Here is a 25,512-nt window from a genome sequence, read left to right on the forward strand (position 1 = left end):
AGGCATAAGATGGTGTGGGTGTTTGAATCGAGATTGCAATCTTTTAACCATTAATCATGCAGCTCTACAGCACAGTGTAGCTATATTCTCCAAATGCTCTTGCATATGCATAATATAGGCTATTGCAAAAATTAACTTTGTTAAAAACTGACGCACATACGATTTTTCATAATTTAACTTTCCTCAATCTCGCATGCTCCGCGTTTGTTGGTCCAACGCAAGTGTAATCAGAGACGGCCGCTGTAATAATAATAATAGGCATACACATAAACGATTAATAAATTCCGTAATGCACTTTCATTATCCGATAGATCACTTTTTTTCACTCCTAAGTGGTCCTCATTCAGACTTAGCCTACTTCTCATTGTAGGTTTAGTTTTTGTTTTCTCTCATTCAGTCGGATGGGGCATGTACAATGGGTGTGTTAAACAGCCCTTGGGTTGCGTTAGAGTGCTCATAAATCATAGTTTTGCTTCAAAAGAACATGAATATTTCTGTTTTCAATTTCTTGTGTGGGTATCTGGTTTGTAATGTTTGAAATCACTTGTGTGTGTGTTTTGTATCAGATGCTGAGGACATGCTCCTTACCAGATCTTGGTAAAGTGTTCAGTGTTGCTGCAGAAACTGAAGGTGCCGTCGTTCCTAACAACAACCTGGAGATTGAGGATCTGGAGGATAAAGCGGATGAGCAGTCTGAGCCTGAGGAGTAAGACGTACACAAAACTTAATGTATGTGTACCTGCTCACATAAACACACCCTCACTTATGACTGTCTCTGTCTCAGTGTGTATGAGGATGAAGATTTGAGGGAGCTCAGAGCATCTATGGAGAGGCTTCTCCAGGAGCAGCGCAGTGAAGAAGATGATGATGATGATGACGAAGAGGAGGACGATGGTGGAGGATCCAGTGGCAGCCCGGCCGATGAAGAGGCAGCTGGTCTTAATGGGCTGGCTAATGCTGGTGATGACAAATGCAGTCCAGAGGAGGAGTGTTTTAATAGAATGGCTGAGGAAGAGGATGATGTTAGCCATGGTGAGGAAGAGCCAGAAGGGCCAGTTACTAATGGAATGGAGGTTGAGGAAGATGAAGAGCAGAATAGCAATGAAGGCCAGCTCAATGAGGAGTGGCAGTCAGGTAATGCATTCGCGACTGCATCCATAACGACTACAGCTACTAACCGTATCCACGAACAGAGCACAAAGGCTGTACACATCCCCCAAAACAGCTAATTTTATCTGTGAACACTTCTGTGAAGACAAAACAACAGCAAACCATATCTGCTAAAACAGCACAACAGCTAGATACAACCGCTAACAGAGCAAAACAGTTAGACACAACAGCTAACCACATCCTCTAAAACAGCACAACAGCTAACTATATTTGCTAAAACAGCACAACAGCTAGATACAACCACTAACAGAGCAAAACAGCTAGACCCAACAGCTAACCATATCTTCTAAAACAGCACAATAGCTAACCGCATCCTCTAAAACAGCACAACAGCTAACTACATCTGCTAAAACAGCACAACAGCTAACTATATTTGCTAAAACAGCACAACAGCTAGATACAACCACTAACAGAGCAAAACAGCTAGACCCAACAGCTAACCATATCCTCTAAAACAGTACAACAGCTAACATATCCTGTAAAACAGCACAGCTAACTATATCTGCTAAAACAGCACAACAGCTAGATGCAACCGCTAACAGAGCAAAACAGCTAGACACAACTGTTAACAGTATCCACTAAAACAGCACAACAGTTAACCATATCCTATAAAACAGCACAACAGCTAACTATATCTGCTAAAACAGCACAACAGCTAGATACAACCGCTAACAGAGCAAAACAGCTAGACACAACAGCTAACCATATCCTCTAAAACAGCACAACAGCTAACCATATCCTCTAAAACAGCACAACAGCTAACTACATCCGCTAAAACAGCACAACAGCTAGATGCAACCGCTAACAGAGCAAAACAGCTAGACACAACAGCTAACCATATCCTCTAAAACAGCACAACAGCTAACCATATCCTCTAAAACAGCACAACAGCTAACTATATCTGCTAAAACAGCACAACAGCTAGATACAACCGCTAACAGAGCAAAACGGCTAGACACAACAGCTATCCATATCCGTTAAAACAGCTTAACAGCTAACCATATCTGCTAAAACAGCACAACAGCTAGATACAACCGCTAACAGAGCAAAACAGCTAGACACCACAGCTAGCCATATCTGCTAAAACAGCACAACAACTAACCATATCCGCTGACACAACACAACAGCTAACCATACCCGCTAAAACAGCACAACACAACAGCTAACCGCATCTATAAAGGCATCACAGATGTTGACACCATCCACAAACACAACTATGTCCATAAATGTTCAAAACAACCCATAAAAACTCTAAACAATTGCTGACTGCATCCACAAACACAATAGAACTGTACCCTAAATACATCGCAAACAAATATCATATTCAAAACTTTGTTGCTAAGCACACTGGAAATGAAAGCAAATATTTATTGAGCTAAAGATATTGTTCTGGCTAATTAAATCTGATGATTGATTGACTACAGTGTGTGGAGTGACAATGGCAAATAACACTTTCAATACTGACATAGTTCAGCATGGTATCAGCCAATATTCCACAACAATACACTCTCACTGTGTGAACTTTGTGATAGATTGTAGCATGTCTTTATATCTGTGCATGGGTATGAATGCAGATGACAGCGAGGAAGAGGACGATGAAGACCTAGAGCAACAGGACAGTATCTTTAGTCGTCTGGAGGAGCTGCGGTTCCATCTAGAGCAGGCCATGGGCTTTGAGAACTTCATCCAAGCCTACAACAAGATCAAGGTCTGAGTTCCTCCGTTTTGCATTAAATGTCAACTCTCACCATGTCTCCAGTGAGATTCAGTGGTTTTATGCCCGGTTGAATGCATTGCGGAAATTCTGCATATCTAAGAGGTCTTTAGTGGTCAAACACCACCAATAACAATGCAGCCATGTACTTCTGAGATGAGGACACTCATCTAAGTTTTGTTTTTAGCCTTTGGGTTCATTCTGGGAATTAGATACAGATGTTATCCTTAACCTTTAAGAATGTTATTTGTGCTGCCTTATGATGCTTTTTATATAGTTTGTCACACTGGAAGTGCAATAAACCGCAGTAATTTGCTGCATTTTTTTTTTTTTTTTACTTTTTTTTCTGCCAGTTGCAAAAAAAACCTTCAAGTTAAGAAACTCTGTAGTGAAAATGACCTTACAATTCTTAACTGAAATGGTTGGTTCACCCAAAAATGAAAATTTCTGTCATCATTTACTCACCCTCATATGGAAGCTTGTTTCCGCCACTGAATAAAAAATAAAAAAGGTAATTACGACTTTTTATCTCACAATTCTGACTTTTTTTTTCTCACAATTGTGAGTTTACATTTTGCAATTCGTACCTTTTTTTTCCTCAGAATAGTGAGATATAAACTCGAAATTGCGAGTTAAATAATCACAATTGTGAGTTATAAACTCTAAATTGCGTGTAAGATTTTATAACTCGCAATTGCATGTTATAAAGTCAAACTTGCAATTGTGAAGAAAAAAAGTCAAAATAGTGAGGTCAAAAGTCACAATTACCTTTGTTATTTTTATTTAGTGGCGGAAACAAGTTTCTATACCTTCTTGTTGCTCCAAACCTGTATGATTTTCTGTGAAGCGAATATTGTTTGGACCCAAGTGTTCTTTAAAATATCTTCTTTTGTTTGCCTCAGAAGAGTGGAAGTCATACAAGTTTGTAACAATATGAGAGCGAGTAAATGATAAAAGAATTTCATCTTTGGGTGATTTATCGCTTTAAAGGCTTTAATTGGATTGTATGACTTTATCCAGTATTAGATGTTATTTGTATGAATTTTCTTTTGTTTATTTAGGCGATTCATGAGGATGAAGATGAGAACATTGCAATGGGCTCTAGCATGGTGCAAAGCATTCTGGGAACTGAGCACCAGCACTTGTATCCTAAAATCCTCCATTTGGTGATGGCAGATGGAGCTTACCAAGAAGGTAAAGTGTTTACACACACATTCTCACTCTCTGATCCATTAATGTACCATTTAATCTGATGTTCTTACATGTGTACTAGTTCATTTAGTCAGATGTTTGCAGAAATAGGGCAATATAACATGGATGGGCGTAGAAGAGGGCAATTATGTCATTCAGCACAGTAATTCAAGCACCTCAGAGAATGCCCTGAGAACACACATAAACACACATTCATAAAGAGACACATAGACTATGGTTTTTATTCAGACAGAGTCTGTCTGAATGTGTGCTCCTTTTATGTATACCTGTATACCTAAATAATAATACTAACACAATATACATATGTATACAGTATACACATATTTTAGGTGAGCGTCTACCTAAAACCTACCTTTTCCTCTGTTTTATTCCCTAGACTTACTGATACAATAATATCAAAAATAATATTGATGATAATAATATCTAAAAAAAAAAAATGAACAATGTGACATAGCAGAATGATTTGCTCATTTCAGATCTTAATGTGTGTGGTTCTTTCACCAGTCTAAACAGAATTAGTTGGAGTGAAATAGATGAACTGTTCAGATAAGCAGTGCCTGCTCGTGCGGCAGATGTATGCGGCACAATATGTGCTACATACATCTCTGAGCAGTTCCAGGGCATTTGGGTCAGGTCACATCATTTGGGTTAAGGTGCATACATGTGTCTGCTTGTGTATGTAGCAGCCTCTGATTGATGTGAGGGTATTCCTGGCATTTACACTGTGTTCAGGGCTAACTCCAGATTATGGACTTTAATGTGACCTCTGACATCAGGAATATAGCCTGGAAGTTTTCTTCAGATGTCTGTCTCGTAAGTGAGTTGATTATCCTATAACAGTTCCTCTGTTTCTTTCTCTTCTGCCCCTCTCTCTCGCTCTCTCTCAGATAATGATGAATAGAAGTTATTCATCCGTTCCGTTGGCAGCCTTGGACAATCTGCTGGCAGGCTGAAGTGTTCCCATGATGCACTCTGACAGGCCGAGGAGGTGCTATGGGGGAAGGAGGGAGTGAGAGAGAGAGGGGGAAATGGGGAAATGGGCCACTCAAGCATGGGCAGTTTAGAGTCCACGGTTGACTGTAGTTCTACTTCCATATCCCAAGTAACTGAAGCACTTCTCTGTAAATTTTGTGCATATAAATGTGCTGTGGATAATTATATTTAACCAAAGCGTAGCCGAGTGTTAGCAGAGAAGAAGTAATAAGTCTCAGACAGAGATGTACATGTGTGTCCTCCTAGCTGATGACAGACTGTATGTGAAAATGCTGCTCCTGCTGTATTCACAACAGCTGAAGCCATGGAAACTGCTTTTTAAGGCTCTGGACTGGCCAGGGAGGTCTAGTTCAGGGGTCAGAGGTCAATTATCTGCCCAATGTCAGGTGCTTGCACACAACAGGCAGCGGGTTTTAACCAGCTGTCTACCTCAGACAACAGACTACTCTTAACTTATAGTCTAAAAATACCAGTCTTCTCAAATTTTCTGAACGTTTTTTTGTACTTTTTACATGTCGTTTTCATAACATGCTCAAATATAATTTTGCCTCTTTCAAGATTTCTTACTGGTGAATCTTAAAGCATTATTTCAGGACTTGACAAAACTCTTATTTAGGGAGAGTTACTATGCATATAAAGTGCACTAGCACACTTAGTGGGTTTATTAACGGGATAGTTCACCCAAAAACTAATATTCTGTCATAATTTATTCACCCTCATGTCGGACCTGCATGACTTTCTTTCTTAAAACAAGATCTTCTGAAGAATGTTTAAACTGTTTTCGTCCATAGAATGAAAATGAATTGGGTCCAGTGTTGGACCCCATTGACTTTTATAGTATGGACAAAAATTTGAAATGACATGAGGGTGAGTAAATGATGAGAGAATTTTAATTTTGGGTGAACTATCACTTTAAGAGCATTTGTTAATGCTGTGTGCATGCTTTGTGTATGTTGTATGCAGATGCATCTCCAGCAGGATGTATTAAAATGGCCTCTTTGTTTTAGTTGCTGGCAGAATGTGGTACTTGAAAGTGTACAGAAAACTGTTAAATAAGTTGCAAGCATTACTGTTTGATTGCATGTCAGAATATGTATATCTTTGTACTGAGAAATAAAGTTTCTTTTTCTTTTTCTTTTTCTTTTTCTTTTTTTTTCTTTTTCCCCAAATAATGTGCCTGTGTGTGGGTATTTGGCAATAAAACACTCCGCTTTGGATGTGAAACAGCTGAGCTAAAATCAGTTGCCAATATCTGTTTTCAGCTACCTAGTTGGGGGGGGGGGGGGGGGGGGGGCTTTTCTTCACCTATGCTCAACCTGATTAGTCCGGTGAGCTGTCAGTCAGCAGCAACCGTGCAGCTGTCACAAGAATTGGCTGGAAGCATGTAGGGGTTTCCCCTTATCACAGAACACCCGTACATTCTCAGACAACCACAAACTATTGTGGGTGTGTGTATATGTTGTGTCTTTGCCAGATATCTTGAGTCACATAGTGTTTGCTTTCATTAAATCAAGCCTTTCCAAATTCATTCATGTGTATTCCAAGATTATTGTATTATCAAATTATTTTGTGGATGTATGCTACTGTTTAAAAGTTTGAGGTCAGAAAGAAATTAATACTTTTATTCAGCAAGCATGCATAAAACTGACCAAAAGTGACACTAAAGACATTTATGTTAAAAATAGAGATGCACAGATTGCAATTTTCTTGGCCGATTTCCGTTTTTTTTTTGTTTTTGTTTTTTTGTTAGTGTGATCTGCCGATACCGATTTTTGCAGATTCCGATTTTCTTTCTAATAACTATAATTGACAGCATATACAAACAAAAATCTACTTTTCTTCAACACAAAGTTTTTTTCATTAAAAAAAAAAAAAACAAGTAAAAAGTCAGTAATAAAAATAAGAACAAATAAACAAATTGCAAACAACAGCACAAATGCAATAGAATAAAGAGAGCTATGAAACTAAGTTTTTCAGGTTAAGTAGGTTTTTATTCAGGTTAGAAATACTATAGAAATTAAAGTAATCAAATGTAAAATAACACTGGATAGTCTTCATTGTAAAAATTAAATGCAGATTAATGCTTACAATTAAAGTAAAAAAAAAAAACGTATTCAGTCGAGCAGAAAGTGATTTTCTTTGTCTTTTGCACTTTGATTAACACGACAGACAGCAGCAGGAATATTAGACTGCCGTCACTTTAAGAGTTTATGCACGGACCCAATATACTGTTACACAACATGCGCTCTCTTTCTCAACTATTTAACGTTCCAAAACTGACTGTTTACATCAATACTCACCAAGGCAAGCATTTTGACATAATTTTGTATGTATTTGACCGTTTAAGCGCAGTAAGCCACACATTTTGGTACTTGTGACTCACAATCTGAGACTGAGAAGCGGCTTATGCACTCCACTAATATAGATCAGTGGTGCGCACGCTTTTGGTGTGAGCACGAAACTGCAGGATTGACCAGTGTTGCCAAGTCCGCGTTTTTTCCCGCGAAATTGGGCTACTTTTACACTGTTGCCGTGGGTTGTTTTCATCTCCGTGGGTTGAAGCGACCCAAAATAACATGATTTTTATCCCCTGGAATGCAAATTTTACCAGGGAAACCCCACCAAAAATCTGGATTTTACCCCCCGGAACACGATTTTTACTGGGGGAACCCCCTGAAACACGGTTGGGCTAGTTTTGAGTAGCAATTGGGCGGGTTTTGTTGTGAAAACCTGGCAACCCAGGGAATGACTAAAGTTATGTGCAATACAAGCACTATTTAACTGGAGCAAATGAGATGAGTGAGAGAGGAGGTGGGTGTGTGTCGTGCAGCTGACGTTATTGGCTGTACCGCTTTTAACAAAACGGATCGGCTCGGAATCGGAAAGGCGTGAGACTGACCGGCCGGTCACCGATCCGGGCCGATCATGCGGGAAATCAGCCAATTCCGATCCGTGGCCGATCGATCGTTTGTAACTAGAGATGCACCGATTTCTATTTTAAATAAATGCTGTTCTTTTGAACTTCTGTTCATCAAAGTATCCTGAAAAAAATTGCGGTCAGGGCCGTAGCTGGGGTATCCGGGCCCCGGTGCAGGTTGTTGCTGTTGGGCCCCTTGAAATCTTGTTCCGGGGCCAGGGAGGGGTATTGTCCACCTCGCGTTCATCTCCTTTGTTTTGGTGGCGTTTAAAATCAGGGGGCCCCTAGAATCGTCACCACCTTTTGCCCCGCTAGCCCTGATTATGGTTTCCACAAAGATATTAAGTAGCACAACTGTTTTCAACACTGATAATAAGAAATGTTTCTTAAGCACCAAATCAGCATATTAGAATGATTTCTGAAGCATCATGTGATACTGAAGACTGGAGTAATGATGCTGATAATTCAGCTTTGCCGCATTTTAAATATTCAAACAGAAAACAGTTTCACAATGTTACTGTTTTGTATTTTTGATTAAATAAATGCAGGGGACCTCTTTCAAAAATAGTAGTAGTATTAGTAAATGACTTTAACTTGGGGGGGATTAGCAGTAAAACATTAGATGACAACTAAAATATAAATACAAGCATTTTGCCCTCAACTACCAGCAAACATTTTCTGTGATATCAATTAGCCTCACTCTATTTCGTGCTTTGTTTGTATGTTTTTTTTTTTTTTTAATATCCATTGTTACAGTTAATTATGCCTCTTTGATGGCTGTGCACTATGCAAATACAGCTACTTCATCCTGTGGGAGAATAAATTACGGTGTACAAGGAAGCACTGATGGATGGAAGAGTGGATTTTTATTTTCTTTATCATGGCAGAGTTTTACTCTCATTTGAGTGCCTAGACGTATATATTGTACTGCAATTTTAGAACTGGCAGGGTGTCATTAATCACACTGTTACGGTTAATGCTTCTGAAATGCTTTCAATTAAAAAAGGCAATGTAATTAACTATTTATCATCTAAACGACTGCTTACAGATATGATGATACTCATTTACCATTGCAAGTAAAACTTGGACTGGTGATACCACATTTCCTCGATGCATTGAATTGATATAATGTTCAATATTCGTGGTCAGGAGTCATGAAGTTCGGGGGGACTTTTTTTAATCAAGGCCTGTGGACACTGTGGGAATGTTTAATATGTCCATGACTGATGAGGTCAGTGGAATAAGGCAATCAGACAGCAGAATGGATGATGCAAGAAAAAGCTGTTATCCTTGTCTCACCCTCCGTTCCTTTAAAATCTTTTACCCATTTATCAAATCCCAGGGGTTGAGTTAATTGACTTCCTGGTTTCGGTTCCCAAAAGGCGATATGCGAGTCTCCTATGTATATATGCAATACATACATATTCACGCTCTGTTTGCCATGCGCACACATGAATGAATCGTTTATGCCTCGTATCTGACCTCACTAATTTCACTGATGGCTTTGTGCCTAATCTGACAAGTGTTTTGCCTGGAGGTATAATTTTGCGGAGTCTTTCTCTCCCTGAGAGTTGAAACGCAGATCTAGTTTATTTGTACAGTCTCTCTGTGGGCTTCTTAAAGTAGGTTAGGTTGAGTTAAAAACCTCCCCCACCTGAAGGCAGATTAATACTGCTCTTTCATTAACCTCTGCACTATTAACTGTCTCTGGTGTGGAAACAGACATTCAATATCCTGCTGAAGTTCTGCTGAGACAGGAACGGTGAGATTATCGATAGCGCGGGCTGTAAAGCGTGTATTGATAGATGTATTTGAGAGGGAAAGAGAAAGCAGGATGTGTTAGATGACGAACTGCAGGGAACATTTGGTGCAAAGAAGTGTTTATGTGGGGAGATCAGGGAGTGTTGTGACATTTTGCTTCGAAGTCTGAAACTCACTGTTTGTGCTATGTCAACCCTTTTTATAATATTCACATATTCATCTGCTACAAATTAACTAATTCTACAATTTATCCCTAAATTGTGTAAATTAATGTCAAGTACAGTACGAAGAGTGCTGTTGATAAAACCAACAACACCACCAGGATAGGTTGTAACACTGATAGAAAACATGGACTATTTAAAATGTTACATTATAATATACAGTTGTGGTCAGAATTATTGGCACCCTTGATAAATATGATCAAAGATGACTGTAAAAATAAATCTGCATTGTTTACCCTTTTGATCTTTAATTCATAAAATTAGCAAAAATCTAACATTTCATTGAAAGAAAAGAATTGAAAGTGGGGGGAAAAAATTACTTTATGAAATAAATGTTTTTCTCTAAAACACATTGGCCACAATTATTGGCCCCCTTTTATTCAATACTTTTTGGAACCTCCTTTTCCCAAGATAACAGCTCTGAGTCTTCTTCTATAATGCCTGATGAGTTTGGAGAGCACCTGACAAGAGATCAGAGACCATTCCTTCATACAGAATCTCTCCAGATCCTTCAGATTCCCAGCTCCGTGTTGGTGCTTCTTCTCTTCAGTTCACTCCACTCATTTTCTGTAGGGTTCAGGTCAGGGGACTGGGATGGCCATGGCAGAAGCTTCATTTTGTGCTCAGTGGCACATTTTTGTGTTGGTTTTGATGTTTGTTTTGGATCATTGTCCTGATGGAAGATCCAACCATGGCCCATTATTGGATTTCTAGCAGAAGCGGTCAGGTTTTGATTTTTTATCTGTTGGTATTTGATAGAATCCATGATGCCATGTATCTGAATAAGATGTCCAGGACCTCTAGCAGAAAAATAGGCCCACAGCATTAAAGATCCAGCAGTATATTTAACTGTGGGCTTGGGGTACTTTTTATCCATGTGTGCACCAAACCCATCTGGTGGGTTTGCTGCCAAAAAGCTCTTTTTTTTTAGTTTCATCTGACCATAGAAGCCAGTCCCGTTTGAAGTTCCAGTCGTGTCTGACAACTGAATATACTGGAGATTGTTTCTGGATGAGAGCAGAGGATTTTTCTCGAAACCCTCCCGAACAACTTGTGGTGATGTAGGTGCTGTTTGGACTTTTTTTTAGGCTTTCTGAGACTCAAGACTCAACTAATCTCTGCAATTCTCCAGCTGTGATCCTTGGAGAGTCTTTGGCCACTCAAACTCTCCTCCTCACCGCACATTAGGACGATTTAGACACATGTCCTCTTCCAGGCAGATTTGTAACATCTTTAGTTGATTGGAACTTCTTAATTATTGCCCTGATAGTGGAAATGGGGATTTTCAATTCTTTAGCTATTTTCTTACAGTCACTTTCTATTTTGTGAAGCTCAACAATCTTTTGCTGCACATCAGAACTATATTCTTTGGTTTTACTCATTGTGATGAATGATTAGGGGAATTTGGCCTTTGTGTTTCCTCATGTTTATACTCCTGTGGAACAGGAAGTCATGGCTGGACAATTTCATGTTCATGATCACCCTGGTGTGCTAAAAAATGTAAATATGAATGGGAATATACTTCAGAAATATTTTACTCATAAAAAATTCGAGGGGTGCCAATAATTGTGGCCAACGTGTTTTAGAGAAAAACATTTATTTCATAATGTGATTTTTTTTCCCCCACTTTCAATTCTTTTCCTTCAATGAAAGGATAGAATTTTGCTAATTTTATGAATTAAAGATCAAAAGGATAAACAATGCAGATTTATTTTTATAGTCATCTTTGTTCATATTTACCAAGGGTGCCAATAATTCTGACCACAACTGTAATTTCCTCAAAACCTGTAACCCATCATCCATAATTTGATTGTTTGTAATTTTTTTTAAATAATAGAATTCTATACTATTTTGTCTAAATAAAATGAAAAAAAAAAAAAAAAAAAAATCGTTTTTAGTGTTTTTAGTTTAAGTTAGTTGAGTGTTGCACAATGACAAACTAATCTAAATGTAAATACATCAAATGCTTCAAAAGTTTGGGGTCAGTAAGTATTATTTTTTTTTATTTATTTTTTTTTGCAAAAAAATAGTTTTATTCAGCATGGATGCATTAAATTGATCAAATGTGTCAGTAAAGACAATATAAAAAAAGATTTCTAGTTGACAAATTCTGGTCTTTTGAACTTTATTCTGAACTTTCTAGAGAAAATATCACAGTTTTCACAAAAATATTATGCAGCACAACAATGATAATCATAAGAAATGATTCTTGAGCAAGGATAAGTGGTTTGGAGAATGGATGGATGTTTCTTGAGCAGCAAATTAGCAAATCAGAGTGATTTCTGAAGGATCATGTGACACTGAAGACTGGAGTAATGATGCTGAAAATTCAGCTTTGACATCACAGGAATAAATTACTTTTTAAAATATATTCAAATAGAAAACAGTAATTCTAAATTGTGATAATATTTCACAATTTTGCTGTTTTTACTGTATTTTGATCAAATAAATGCAGCCTTGGTGAGCATAAGTGACTTCTATCAAAATTAAACAATAAAAAAACCTACCATCCACAAACTTTTGAACATATCCAATACTGACCAGCACCTAAAAAAAAAAAAAACAAAAAAAAAAAAACAAACAAATATATATATATATATATATATATATATATATATACAGGTGCTGGTCATATAATTAGAATATCATCAAAAAGTTGATTTATTTCACTAATTCCATTCAAAAAGTGAAACTTGTATATTATATTCATTCATTACACACAGACTGATATATTTCAAATGTTTATTTCTTTTAATTTTGATGATTATAACTGACAACTAAGGAAAATCCCAAATTCAGTATCTCAGAAAATTTAAATATTGTGAAAAGGTTCAATATTGAAGACACCTGGTGCCACACTCTAATCAGCTAATTAACTCAAAACACCTGCAAAGGCCTTTAAATGGTCTCTCAGTCTAGTTCTGTAGGCTACACAATCATGGGGAAGACTGCTGACTTGACAGTTGTCCAAAAGACAACCACTGACACCTTGCACAAGGAGGGCAAGACACAAAAGGTCATTGCAAAAGAGGCTGGCTGTTCACAGAGCTCTGTGTCCAAGCACATTAATAGAGAGGCGAAGGGAAGGAAAAAATGTGGTAGAAAAAAGTGTACAAGCAATAGGGATAACCGCACCCTGGAGAGGATTGTGAAACAAAACCCATTCAAAAATGTGGGGGAGATTAACAAAGAGTGGACTGCAGCTGGAGTCAGTGCTTCAAGAACCACTACGCACAGACGTATGCAAGACATGGGTTTCAGCTGTTGCATTCCTTGTGTCAAGCCACTCTTGAACAACAGACACCTTCAGAAGCGTCTTGCCTGGGCTAAAGACAAAAAGGACTGGACTGCTGCTGAGTGGTTCAAAGTTATGTTCTCTGATGAAAGTAAATTTTGTATTTCCTTTGGAAATCAGGGTCCCAGAGTCTGGAGGAAGATTGGAGAGGCACACAATCCACGTTGCTTGAGGTCCAGTGTAAAGTTTCCACAGTCAGTGATGGTTTGGGGTGCCATGTCATCTGCTGGTGTTGGTCCACTGTGTTTTCTGAGGTCCAAGGTCAACGCAGCCGTATACCAGGAAGTTTTAGAGCACTTCATGCTTCCTGCTGCTGACCAACTTTATGGAGATGCAGATTTCATTTTCCAACAGGACTTGGCACCTGCACACAGTGCCAAAGCTACCAGTACCTGGTTTAAGGACCATGGTATCCCTGTTCTTAATTGGCCAGCAAACTCGCCTGACCTTAACCCCATAGAAAATCTATGGGGTACTGTGAAGAGGAAGATGCGATATGCCAGACCCAACAATGCAGAAGAGCTGAAGGCCACTATCAGAGCAACCTGGGCTCTTATAACACCTGAGCAGTGCCACAGACTGATCGACTCCATGCCACGCCGCATTGCTGTAGTAATTCAGGCAAAAGGAGCCCCAACTAAGTATTGAGTGCTGTACATGCTCATACTTTTCATGTTCATACTTTTCAGTTGGCCAAGATTTCTAAAAATCCTTTCCTTGTATTGGTCTTAAGTAATATTCTAATTTTCTGAGATATTGATTTTGGGATTTTCCTTAGTTGTCAGTTATAATCATCAAAATTAAAAGAAATAAACATTTGAAATATATCAGTCTGTGTGTAATGAATGAATATAATATACAAGTTTCACTTTTTGAATGGAATTAGTGAAATAAATCAACTTTTTGATGATATTCTAATTATATGACCAGCACCTGTGTGTGTGTATATATATATATATATATATATATATATATATAAATTAATTTAATAATAAATATTTCTTTAATACTGGCCAATACTGATATGGTTCTGATATATACAGTATCATTCCTAATACTTTTCATATGAATTACATTATTTACATATCATGTTTATCTTCAACTACAAAGACAGGAAGATTTGTCTTATTGATTATATTTTTAAATTATATTATAAAACTATATTATCCTGATTATTTTATATTTGACATTGATCTAAACAGCACTGAAAGTGTAAGAATGATCCCTAATGTCAAACGCATTGCTAAATTCTGGACTAACCAAAGCACATCCAGTGAAAACGGCAATAATATTGTCTAGTTGAAGATGGTTGACCAAGTATTTATGGTAGGTTATAAAAGCTTTGTTACTTATTAATTGAAAGCTACGAATACAAACAACCAAGAATCAGTGATTGTATTTTAATGATTATCATGTTGGCGTTTCCTAAAATAAAACCAGGGAGTATGTAGCAGACTCACACTTATTCTGTGTCTGACATTAGATCATGAATTCACAGTTTTGTAGATTTAGATGGTCGTGGTAGATTGTCACGGCCTTGGAAAACAGATGCGTTCAAGCTGCAAAGGATCCCTGAATCCATTATTCTGTCTGTCAGAGCTGGCTCTCATGTTTTGAGGAAAAAGCATTTGTCACGTCTCCTCTCTCTCTCTTTCTCCTATCTGTTTCTCTCGCTCAACCCCTCCATGCTTTTTTTATTGCCCGTGACACAGCTGTCGCCTCAAACGTGGCAGAATCGTGTATGCTTTAGTGTGTGCGTGGCTGCAAATTGCTGATCACAAACTCACTCGAGGGAAAAAATAAAAGCCGACATAACTTTCTAGCTCTGGCACTTTGAGTGTAATGGCATTATTTTCTCCTTTTGCATAAAGAATGAAGATGCATAAGGCTATAAAAACATGTATATGCTTGTAATTATTCTGAATCACCTGCACTCAAAACAATCCCACCTCAGACTGGGCCGTGACTGGGTCAGTGATAAATCAAAGCAGGCCTTCCCTCTGGGGTTATCCAAGAAATTTGCACCAGGCTTTACAGCCTCTGCCCCTCCCTTCAGGGGGTGGGCTAAATGACCTCCGGCAACAGTGAAATATGACCAGAGGGCTTCTGCCTGCTCCAACGGGATCACTTCTGACATCCAAGAGCCGTGCCACCATAAATCTAACTTCTTTATTATTCTCTCTCGTTCTCTGCTTGCAATACTATTCCTCTCACCTCTTTTTTTCTGTTCATACATATTAGCCATATTTATATTTTCTTTCTGATTTATTGTTCTCATTAGCCAAGGCATGACAAAACACACTGCACTCACATGCATATGTGCTCAAATGAGCCCTTCATGAACTGTTTCAGCTCAGTTACACACACTTGCTTACAAAATGTTGCCATTATAGTGGCACGATTTAGTTAAGAGTGCAAATTGCTCACGACGATGTGTTGTAATTTTTCTTTGAGCAGACAAAGGACAAGCCAAACACTAATAAAGGGCAATTTCAACATCAAGTCTAACATTGTGAAGCACATTCATCACATCCATGTTCTCTGTTGGTGTTTACTCTGTAAAACAGATGAGTCAGTGCATAAGTTATTAGCTTCCTGCTTATGGCGTCTAGAAATATATGCGCTATACTGTAAATAAACATTGAGAAGACTCTCATGCTTTTGAACTAAAAAGGCTAGGCTACACGTATTGCCTTTGACTTACTCTGTTTATGTGGAATGCAATAAATTCTTACAAGATATATTACTTCATCATGATAAGAGCCAGTGAGGTGGAAACCTGGTGATGTAATTCCTGCTGACTTTAGGGCTTGAGAACTTTGCCTTCAGTTGAAATGACTATAGGATGAAATTGCCATTTTAAAGGGAAGTTTTAAGTTCATTTTAAGTTCACACTATAGGGTTATTATTGTTATAACTAAAACTAGAACCATAAAAAACATTTTCATTTCTTGATATAAAATAAACATTAACTGAAATACAATATAAAAAACTACTAAAATGACAAAAACAAAACACATTACTAAAACTTTAAATGGGTGGTTGATTATGATTTAACTTTATTGTGTAATGCTGTTAGAGCATAAACAAAATCTGCAAAGTTACGACGCTCAAAGTTCAATGCAAAGGGAAATATTTCAGGGTTAGTGATATCACTAACCCTAAAATTTACATAAACCCTGCTCCTGAGAACACACAACAAAGGGGGCAAGGCCATGGTGGCCTGCTTTAGAGAAGAGGAAGAGTTGTTGTAGTAGAGTGTTGTTGCGTTCCGTAATAAACTACTTCATAAACGAGGGTCAATTCAATGCTGGATTTGCACAAAAGATTAACATGACGGCACATGCTAGTTGATGAGTTGAATCAACTCCACAGCAAATACATAAATTTATTCACTAACCATTCAGAAACATCCAGTTGCATTCTAAAATTAGTAACTTCTTCCTGAGTCTCTGTGACCGACTCCAGTTTGAACAATGTAAAGCTGAACACCGTTACTGACAATCGTCATTTTGGCTGTGTGAGATTCTCCAGCTTTGTTGTTGTTGAGCAACTGAAGCACGAGCTGTTAAAGCTCCGCCCTCTTCTGGAAAGCGGCTGGGAGCAGCAGCTCATTTGCATTTAAAGGGACACACACAAAAACGGTGTGCTGACAAGCTATAATAAATTATGGGTACACCAGCGACTTATATTACATCTTGTAAAAGGGGCATTATATGACCCCTTTAACTAAAATAAAAAAATAAAATCTATAATAGCATCTCAGTGATTCTAAAGTAACAACGGTTCACACAAAAATTAAAATTCCACCATCATTTTTTTTCCAAACATTTCATGAAACATAAAAGAAGGTTTTGAAGCATGTTCAGAAACATTTCCTGTGTCATACGGGTTTGGAACAACATGAGGGTGAGTCAATAATATCATAATTTTCTTTTTTGGATGTATTATTACTTTAACACAGAAGAAACATCATCATTTTTCTGAAGTATTCTTAATGTGCAGTCACATTGCTGGATTTTGCCTGTGAAAAAAAATCTGAAACCTTAAAGAGCAAAACCAGAGGCTTCTGTTAGGATGAAACCCCCTTTTGTGGAATGAAGCATAGGGTTATGTGTTTAAAATGGAAAACACTTCCTGTTTTATAAAATTAGTTATTTGACCATAATCATGTAACAGGGAAGCATTTGATCTGATATGAACCACAATCATGTTAAAAGGTCTCTTGTATGGTTTACACACCGGGTCGAACTTCTGACAGCCTCACCTCCATGTTAACCTTTGTGCGTGCCAGTGTGCATGTGGAAGGTAGCGGAAAATTGACCTTTGAGTCACAAGCTGGAGGAGAGATGCAAAGCTTTGGTGAGTAATACTGCTAAACTAAATGTTTCAGCGGATGTGAGAGAACACTATATGTTTGAGAGAATTAATATTTAGCATGGTACTATAATATGAAAGTTGCTTATTTTTTACAAATAGTATGTTAACTGATATGGATTATAAGGCTAAATGTTTTAAAAAGTAGTATGCCATATTGTTGTCACGTTTTGTAATTATATGCATATTTAAGCAAGTTATCTTTGAAATACTTTTTTTTTTTTTCAAGTATTTTGCATTTATTTATCCAGTTTTGTTTATATAAGCTCTTGCCAATTCAGTCAAATAATGAGTTAATTAAGATGTTTAATGTAATGTTTCTTGCAGTTCAGGAAATAGATGGTGAAGTTGAGCAGGTTGAGTTTTTGAATACATTATTCTTTGCATTCTCTGGTACTGCACATTTTTGCAAACAGATCAATGCATGCAGAAAATTAGCACACTACAGTAGAAATAGTAGTGCAGTATAGAAGTATACTATTCATAACATAGCTTAGGTTCAACTAGTGAAATTTTTATCTCTCTTGCCTAGTCCGAGAGATTGCAACTAGAGGATTTAAAAAAAAAAAAAAATCCCTCTGCAGTGACTCTAGCGATTTGTGACACTATATGACGCAAGCGGAGATTCTAAACAAACTATTCATCAATGAAAAACGTTACCCACTCCCCACTACGGATAGACTAAATCAGCAAGGTTTAGATATACATTTTGCTTATCTATAACGATCAAAAGTGCAGAATTTCGGTTGTTGTTTATCTAGGACAAAGCCTAAACGCAAAACGGTTGCTGCATTCGCTCAAGCTGTGCGTTTTGAAAACCCTCCCTCCCGACTACACGTCCGCTGCTGTGTCCCATAGTATCAACAGAGCTCGTCATGGCGCTCGGACGCAGGAACTCGCTTCTCCTGTTTTTCTTTGCTTTCTTCTAAATTTAATCTACCTGAATCTCTCGGACTCGGATTTTTTGATGTTTGAACAGAACGACTCAAGAGCGATGACCAGTTCTTTGCTGTGATATACAGATCTGAATATGTAAACTTGTGTCCAACTGGGCGATCAAGATTTCAGGATCCCTTTTCCAGGGCGAATTCCCTACTTTGAGGAACTCGGGAAAGAAACTGTTCTGGAAGAAGAGGAGGAGTGAGAAGGGGCCCTTATTTAAGGTAGCGTTTTTGTGCTCTCACAGATCTCCCCGTAATAAGACATTAAATTAAATTTGAACATCGGATCAAAGTTTGTTAAGCTACATGGTTACTTACAACCAACGAGAACACGAGTTACAGACAACCGTGTCGAAGAAAAGCGTCTGTAGTGCACTGTTTATTGTGACACATCACGCACAACACTATACGTTTTTGTTTTTTCCATTCTGTCGTGGTTAGTTTTCAAATCACGATTGGTGATGAGTTAGTTTCAGGAGTAATTTAAACAGACTCAGACAGCAGTGTAAGGCCGATATTTGTACCGCTACTCGGATACAATGTGGCTAATGTTTTGTAGTTAATAAATACAAGATTTTTGATTTTATTCAAGACGTTAAAGACAAACAGAGCGAGGTTGAGTGTTTGCAGTGAATGTTTAAAGGGACAGTTAATCCAAAATGGAAAATTCGTCATTTACCCACTCTCATGCTATTAAACCTGTATGACTTTCACAAAAGATGTTAGTGACTGACACCCTCAGTCACCATTCACTATTACTATTACTATTCACTATTTATCTTTTTCTCAATTAATCAATAATTATCTTTTTCTCATACAATGTAAGCGAAAAGTGATTGAGGCTTTCAATTTATTTACCTAACATCTCCTTTTGTATTTTGGGGGGGAAGTTTCCCTTTAGCATTGCCTCGCTTTGTAACATTATTCGTTACATTTGTTCTGTATACAACACTTTGGTTTGGTTCATGAGCTAGTAGAATTAAGATGTTTAACTTAGCAGATAGTTCTTTTACTTAGTCTCTATTCGGTGTTCTGCTTGCCTTTCATGGATATCGTCTTGTAATTGGGATTGTGGTAGAATATGAATCGGGTTAACCGGTAGGAGGAGAGTGGATGAGGCTCGATGAGAGACGGGACGGTCGCGGACATATTTGCAGTTTAGACACGAAGGCTCATTTCGCCAACCGTCCAAACGTGACGGTAATCTCGTATTTAGTTGTTTCAGTGTAATTCCTGTTGCCAAGTTCATTTGGGGTCTGTGGTATGTAGGACTGAGACCCGAGAACCAGGACCCGACGTTCCATTAAAAATACATATATAGCTACTGGAACCGAATGATTTTATATCGCATTTTTCTGTGGTTAGTATTTCTAATAAGGTACTAAAGAGTTGTGTACACTATGCACTTATACTATGCACTATGTAGCATACTCTTCAATCTATGTACACTTCATGCACTTAAATGTCAGAGCTTTCTTCATGTTTTTATAACCTTATAAAATTCAGATGGAATAGTGCATATTATAAGTGCATAGTGTACATTGGGTCATTTGAGTATAGATTTTATAAGGTTATAAAAACATGAGAAAAGCTGTGACAGTTAAAGGGTTAGTTCACCCAAAAATGAAAATTCTGTCATTAATCACTCACCCTCATGTCCTCCAAACCCGTAAGACCTTCATTCATCTTCGGAACACAAATTAAGATATTTTTGATAAAATCCATGAGTTTTTTTTTTAATCCCCCATAGAAAGCAAAGTAAGTACCACAATAAAGGTCCAGAAAGGTAGTAAAGATGTTAAAATAGTCAACATGACTGCAGTGGTTCAACCATAATGTTATGAAGCAACGGGAATACCTTTTGTGAGCAAAAACAAAACGAAAATAACTTTATTCAACAATTTCTTCTTTCCCCTGTCATTCTCCTACGATGTTTACGTTCAGTGCTTTCAGGTTCTACGTCAGAACGTCGGCTCAATATTGGCCGACGCTGTTCGCGTGAGCAGCACGATGCATGCGTGTTATGCAGATGCAGGAGCTGGCCAATAATGAGTCAGCGTTCTGACGTAGAACCTGGAAGCGCTGAACATAAACAGTGTAGGATGACACAGAAGAGAAGATATTGTTGAATAAACTTGTTATTTTTGTTTTGTTTTTGTGCACAAAACGTATTCTCTTCACTTCATAATATTAAGGTTGAACCACTGCAGTCACGTCGACTGTTTTAACAATGTCTTTAGTCCCTTTCTGGACCTTGAAAGTGGTGGTTAAATTGCTGTCTATGGAGGATACCTCTCGGATCAAAAATATCTTAATTTGTGTTCCGAAGACGAACGAAGGTTTTACAGGGTGTGGAACGACATGATGGTGAGAAATTAATGACAGAATTTTAATTTTTGGGTGAACTAACCCTTTAACAATTGTAGTTACTGACTGATTTATATGACATGTAGTTAAAGATACACATTTTGAGTTTTGTACTAATCAGTGGTATTTATTTAAATATGTAACCTGTTTTTGGTGTTGTTTTTTATTATGTAGTTATTGGCAGTTATTGTATTGCACATATGCCACTTGTAAAAAGTCTCTCCTTTGCAAGAGTTGTTTTAGATGAATTAGTTTGTAATTATTCATGTAATTCTCTTAAAATCTGAAACGATCTCCTCATTTGGCATTAAATGCAGTTTTCCAAAATATTTCTTCCTCAGAAGTATAAAAAGAACCATCAGGGAACAAAATCGTTAAGAGGAACCAGAATCTGAACCAAAATCATTAAATTCCTTATGATTCCCATCCCTGGTGACATGTTTGGAGCTTATTTTATGCTCCAGTTCTTTTGTTGTTTGTCAAGTTTGCTGTGTATTTAAAAAACAATTTAGAAGTTTTTGAACATACTGGACTTATGACACTCTCCTTAAACATCTTTATTACATTTCTTTCTCATGCACCTGCTATTGAAACCACCACATACTGTATATCACATATATGTAATGCTCTTTAAGACAGAAGTGTTATATGATATCTTTTTTCTTTGATTCTCTATGAATGCAGTGAATGCTCGAGATATGATCATGACTGCGGCATGGGAGTGACGTGACAGCAGGATTGGACTTTCCCTCCAAACAACCTTATATCCACACTCCCACACCATGCGCTTCTCTCTTCGGAGAGATAAAACTGACTGAATGAACGACTACACTGAGAAAGATTGTGCGAGTGTGAAAATGGATGAGTCTGCGCTCCTGGACCTGTTGGAGTGTCCGGTCTGCCTGGAGCGGCTGGATGCCACGGCAAAGGTGTTGCCGTGCCAGCACACGTTTTGTCGCCGCTGCCTGCTTGGAATTGTGGGGTCACGCGGAGAACTGCGCTGTCCGGAGTGCCGCACGCTAGTGGAGAGTGGCGTGGATGAGTTGCCTAGCAACATCCTCCTGGTACGGCTACTTGATGGCATCAAGCAGAGGCCAAGGAGGACGGGAAGCATGCATGGCACGTGTACTAATGGATCGGCAGCGGCGGTGGTCAGAGCACAGGGTGCCGGAGGAGGCCAGAGGGATCCAGGTCCCACGGGGGCACAGTCTCAGAGGGTCCAGGCCAAGAGCACTCCAGTTAGGGTGAGTTTAGATGGTTTCGTTGGACTCACACAATCCCGTACATCATCAGACAGATCTGATCAGATATAGCTTGTTTTTACATGCAGAAAAACTTGCATGGATTTCAGTTAGCTTGATGGTTATATTGGTAGAGAACTGTTTGTCTGACCCCATCTCGTCTGGTCATGGGTGGTACCGCACTATTGGTGTAAATCAGACCTTGGAGACTTCCTGCAAAGTTTCAGCATGGTATGAAAGGAAGAAAAATCTCTGAAATAATTAGGTGTTTAGGGAATTTGAAATGTTTCTCTCTTGTCATCTATATCATTATTTTGGTTAATGAACTCTAAATAAAGAGTTTGTTTAGGATAAGTCTAATTTACATTCAGGAAAATAAATACTGGGTGGACTGTTTCTAGGAGTTTAGAAGAAGCCACTTTCTCTATTTTGTTTGCGTGCATTTTAAAAGTTAGATTTCAGTCAGACTAACATCGTGTCTATACCGAACGTGAGCGGTTTGATGCGACATGACAAAAGACAATAGAACCCATTGTAATCAGTTATGTTGTCAACGCTGGATGTGGCATGAGGTGACAAAACAAATCCCTGACAGTAAACTGATGCCTCGTTCTATTTATGACATACTCTAAGCACTCGCCATACTTCTCATAGGAAGGACAAATGGATTTGCAGTGGGCGCTTTGTCGCGTCCAGTGCAGACAGCTTCTAGCGGCGTGGTGCATCAACGGTTGCGTCCGATGTAGACATGGTGTAAAGCAGTCATTCGTCTTTTTTTTTTTTTTTTTTTCACACATTGGCAGCAGCGTCATTGCACCTTTCAAGGTCCAGAAAGGTAGTAAAGACATCGTTAAAATAGTCCATGTGACTACAGTGGTTCAACCTTAATGTTATGAAGCGACAAGAATACTTTTTGTGCACAAAAACAAAACAAAAATAACAACTTTATTCAACAATTTCTTCTCTTCCATGGCAGTCTCCTACACTGTTGACGTTGTAAACACAGTGCGGAGCTTCCAGGTTCTACGTCAGGAGTGTGACAGGGGAGAGAAGAAATTGTTGAATAAAGTTGTTATTTTTGTTAGTTTTTTTTTTGCACACAAAAAGTATTCTCGTCGCTTCATAACATTAAGGTTGAACCACTGTAGTCATGTTGACTATTTTAACCATGTCTTTTCTACCTTTCTGCACATTGAATGTAGGGGTGAAACGATTAGACGAAATTATCAACAACGTCGACAATAAAAAAATTTCGGATAAATATTTTTGTTGTCGAATAGTCTTTTGATCTCATATGATTTGAAGGGCCTGCAATAACGCGGTTTGACCAGTGGGGCGCTGTAGCGCAATACTGTAATGCAGCCCTCCCGGATCCAATCCAATAGAAGAAGACACAGTGCTTCGGAGTGCATAGTGCAAACGAAGTCGAACCCGTACAATGTGGAAGTTTTACATAGCATAAATCATAACAAACATAACGTTTAGCATAACTACAAAAAAAGCTGTCATGCGGGGCCACCAACTCTCATTCAAACTCACTGTTCTCTGTTCTCACGCCACACGTCCATTTTCTCACGCAGTGAAAGATACATAGCAGAGCAAAGAGGACCCAGACAATGTGCCGAAAGATGTGGAATAATCGATTAAAGCATACTGAATAATTGAACAAAGCATGCTGAATAATCAAGCAAAGCATACTGATTAATCAGTGTAATAATCTACGATTAGTCGATTAATCTTTTCAATAATCGGTAGATTAATCGATTATCAAAATAATCGTTTGTTGCAGGCCTTTTTGAATGTGGTATTTTCGTTGCTTTCTATGGGGGATAAAAAAAACCCCTCGGATTTCATCAAAAATATCTTGATTTGTGTTCCAAAGATGAATGAAGGTCTTACAGGTTTGGAACGACATGAGGGTGAGTACTTAATGACACACACACTCTTTTCAAAAGTAAAACCATCAAGCTTTTATTCTAAAAACCACAGAGCCTTTAAAACTTTACTTTTTTGACAATAGCCAGTTAATAAAATAGTTGGTCCATGTTCCATTCCCAAATGCACAATATCAACAGATCATGAGCTGCCCATGTAAAATTGAACACCATACTAGAGCTTCACTCTGAAATATGCAACAGCAGCGTAGACATTTATTTGATAATCGCACTAAGCCATATCGTGATTTCTGTTTTTATTCCGTTTAATTGTGCAGCCCTACAGACTAGAGAGAATTAGAGAGAATCTTGTTAACTTAGGGCATTATGCCTCTTCTAAAGCAACTCAAGCAGCTGAGGTAAGCCTTCTTCCCTGCTGAGAGAAAGCCACATTAACAGCCTCTTATCCAGCACTTTTTTGTTGTTGGGTGTGTTTGTGTATTTGGATGTCTTTATTTTTTTTTCTATGTGAGAGGGAGAGAAAAAAAGCAAAAACGTTGCAAGCGGACACCATTGTGTTTGTGGCTGTTTGTGTCTGAGTGAGAGCGCACACGTTTCTGCCAGTATAACTTTCAAACAAAGTGTCCCGGTGGATCAAGATAGTTGTCATAGCAGCAGTTCTGTGATTGTGTGTTTTGTTGTGTTACACCTTTTGGTTTTGCACGGTAACAAAACACAGGTGTCCCTACAATCAAGCCCTCTGTCATCTCTCCCACACAGACTTGTGGGACAGAAAGAGGCCTCCACCCAAAGCATGATGGGAGGTGGCGTTCTAAGTCAGACATCTCCGGTCTATAATCTTTTAATATCCTTCTTTTGTTGTTCATAAACATCAGTCCTGTGAAATGACAGCTGGATTGGCCTAATAAGGTATTCGTCTCTCTCCTATTCAACTAACTTAAGTTTAAAAGATAATCTTATTTTCCCGTCTTCAAAAGAAGCTCCTCAGGGGTTTCTACTCTAAGATGACTCACTAAATTTGACTCTTTTTGTCTCCCCCACAAACTCTTGTAATGTCGTTTTTCATGAGATTTTTTTTTTTTTTTTTGCTTTGAATTTTATTCACTATGTATTTAAATAACACATAAAATTCATCAAGTGTTAGTAAAGTATTTATAGTGTTCCAAAACGTTTCTATTTCAAATAAATTCTTTTGAACTTTCTATTTATCAAAGAATCCTGAAAAAAAAATATCATGGTTTCCACGTTCGAGTCTCAGCTTGAGATTCAGGCTTATTTGTTGACTAATGACATCATTAGTGACTAGTCGACTCGACTTTTATCACATAAATGTTGACCTTAAAAATTATGAAGTCGTTCAGCTACTGTAATGTATATTTATTTTGTTTGTGTTCTGACCTCTGAACTT

At 38.1% G+C, this 25,512-nt stretch overlaps 2 protein-coding genes across 7 annotated transcripts in view; both read left to right on the forward strand.

The window, feature by feature from the left end:
* The window catches only part of nek1 (NIMA-related kinase 1), a 33,630-nt gene extending 27,407 nt beyond the window's left edge, over positions 1 to 6,223 (forward strand). For all 5 annotated transcript variants that reach the window (XM_051873969.1, XM_051873970.1, XM_051873971.1 and 2 more), the window contains 5 exons: positions 567 to 706; positions 785 to 1,134; positions 2,745 to 2,878; positions 3,946 to 4,078; positions 4,984 to 6,223. In XM_051873969.1, coding sequence (XP_051729929.1) covers positions 567 to 706; positions 785 to 1,134; positions 2,745 to 2,878; positions 3,946 to 4,078; positions 4,984 to 4,997 — 771 coding nt within the window. In that variant the 3' untranslated portion in view covers positions 4,998 to 6,223. The remainder of the gene's footprint in view (positions 1 to 566; positions 707 to 784; positions 1,135 to 2,744; positions 2,879 to 3,945; positions 4,079 to 4,983) is intronic.
* An 11,858-nt stretch (positions 6,224 to 18,081) lies between these two features.
* The window catches only part of sh3rf1 (SH3 domain containing ring finger 1), a 76,947-nt gene continuing 69,516 nt past the window's right edge, over positions 18,082 to 25,512 (forward strand). For both annotated transcript variants that reach the window (XR_007926793.1, XM_051874829.1), the window contains exons 1-2: positions 18,082 to 18,823; positions 21,653 to 22,212. Coding sequence is in view for 1 of the 2 variants with exons in the window: in XM_051874829.1 (XP_051730789.1) it covers positions 21,787 to 22,212 (426 nt within the window). In the remaining variant the exon portion in view is untranslated. The remainder of the gene's footprint in view (positions 18,824 to 21,652; positions 22,213 to 25,512) is intronic.

The sequence above is a fragment of the Ctenopharyngodon idella genome, chromosome 20, assembly GCF_019924925.1.
Source record: "Ctenopharyngodon idella isolate HZGC_01 chromosome 20, HZGC01, whole genome shotgun sequence".
Lineage (NCBI taxonomy): Eukaryota > Metazoa > Chordata > Actinopteri > Cypriniformes > Xenocyprididae > Ctenopharyngodon > Ctenopharyngodon idella.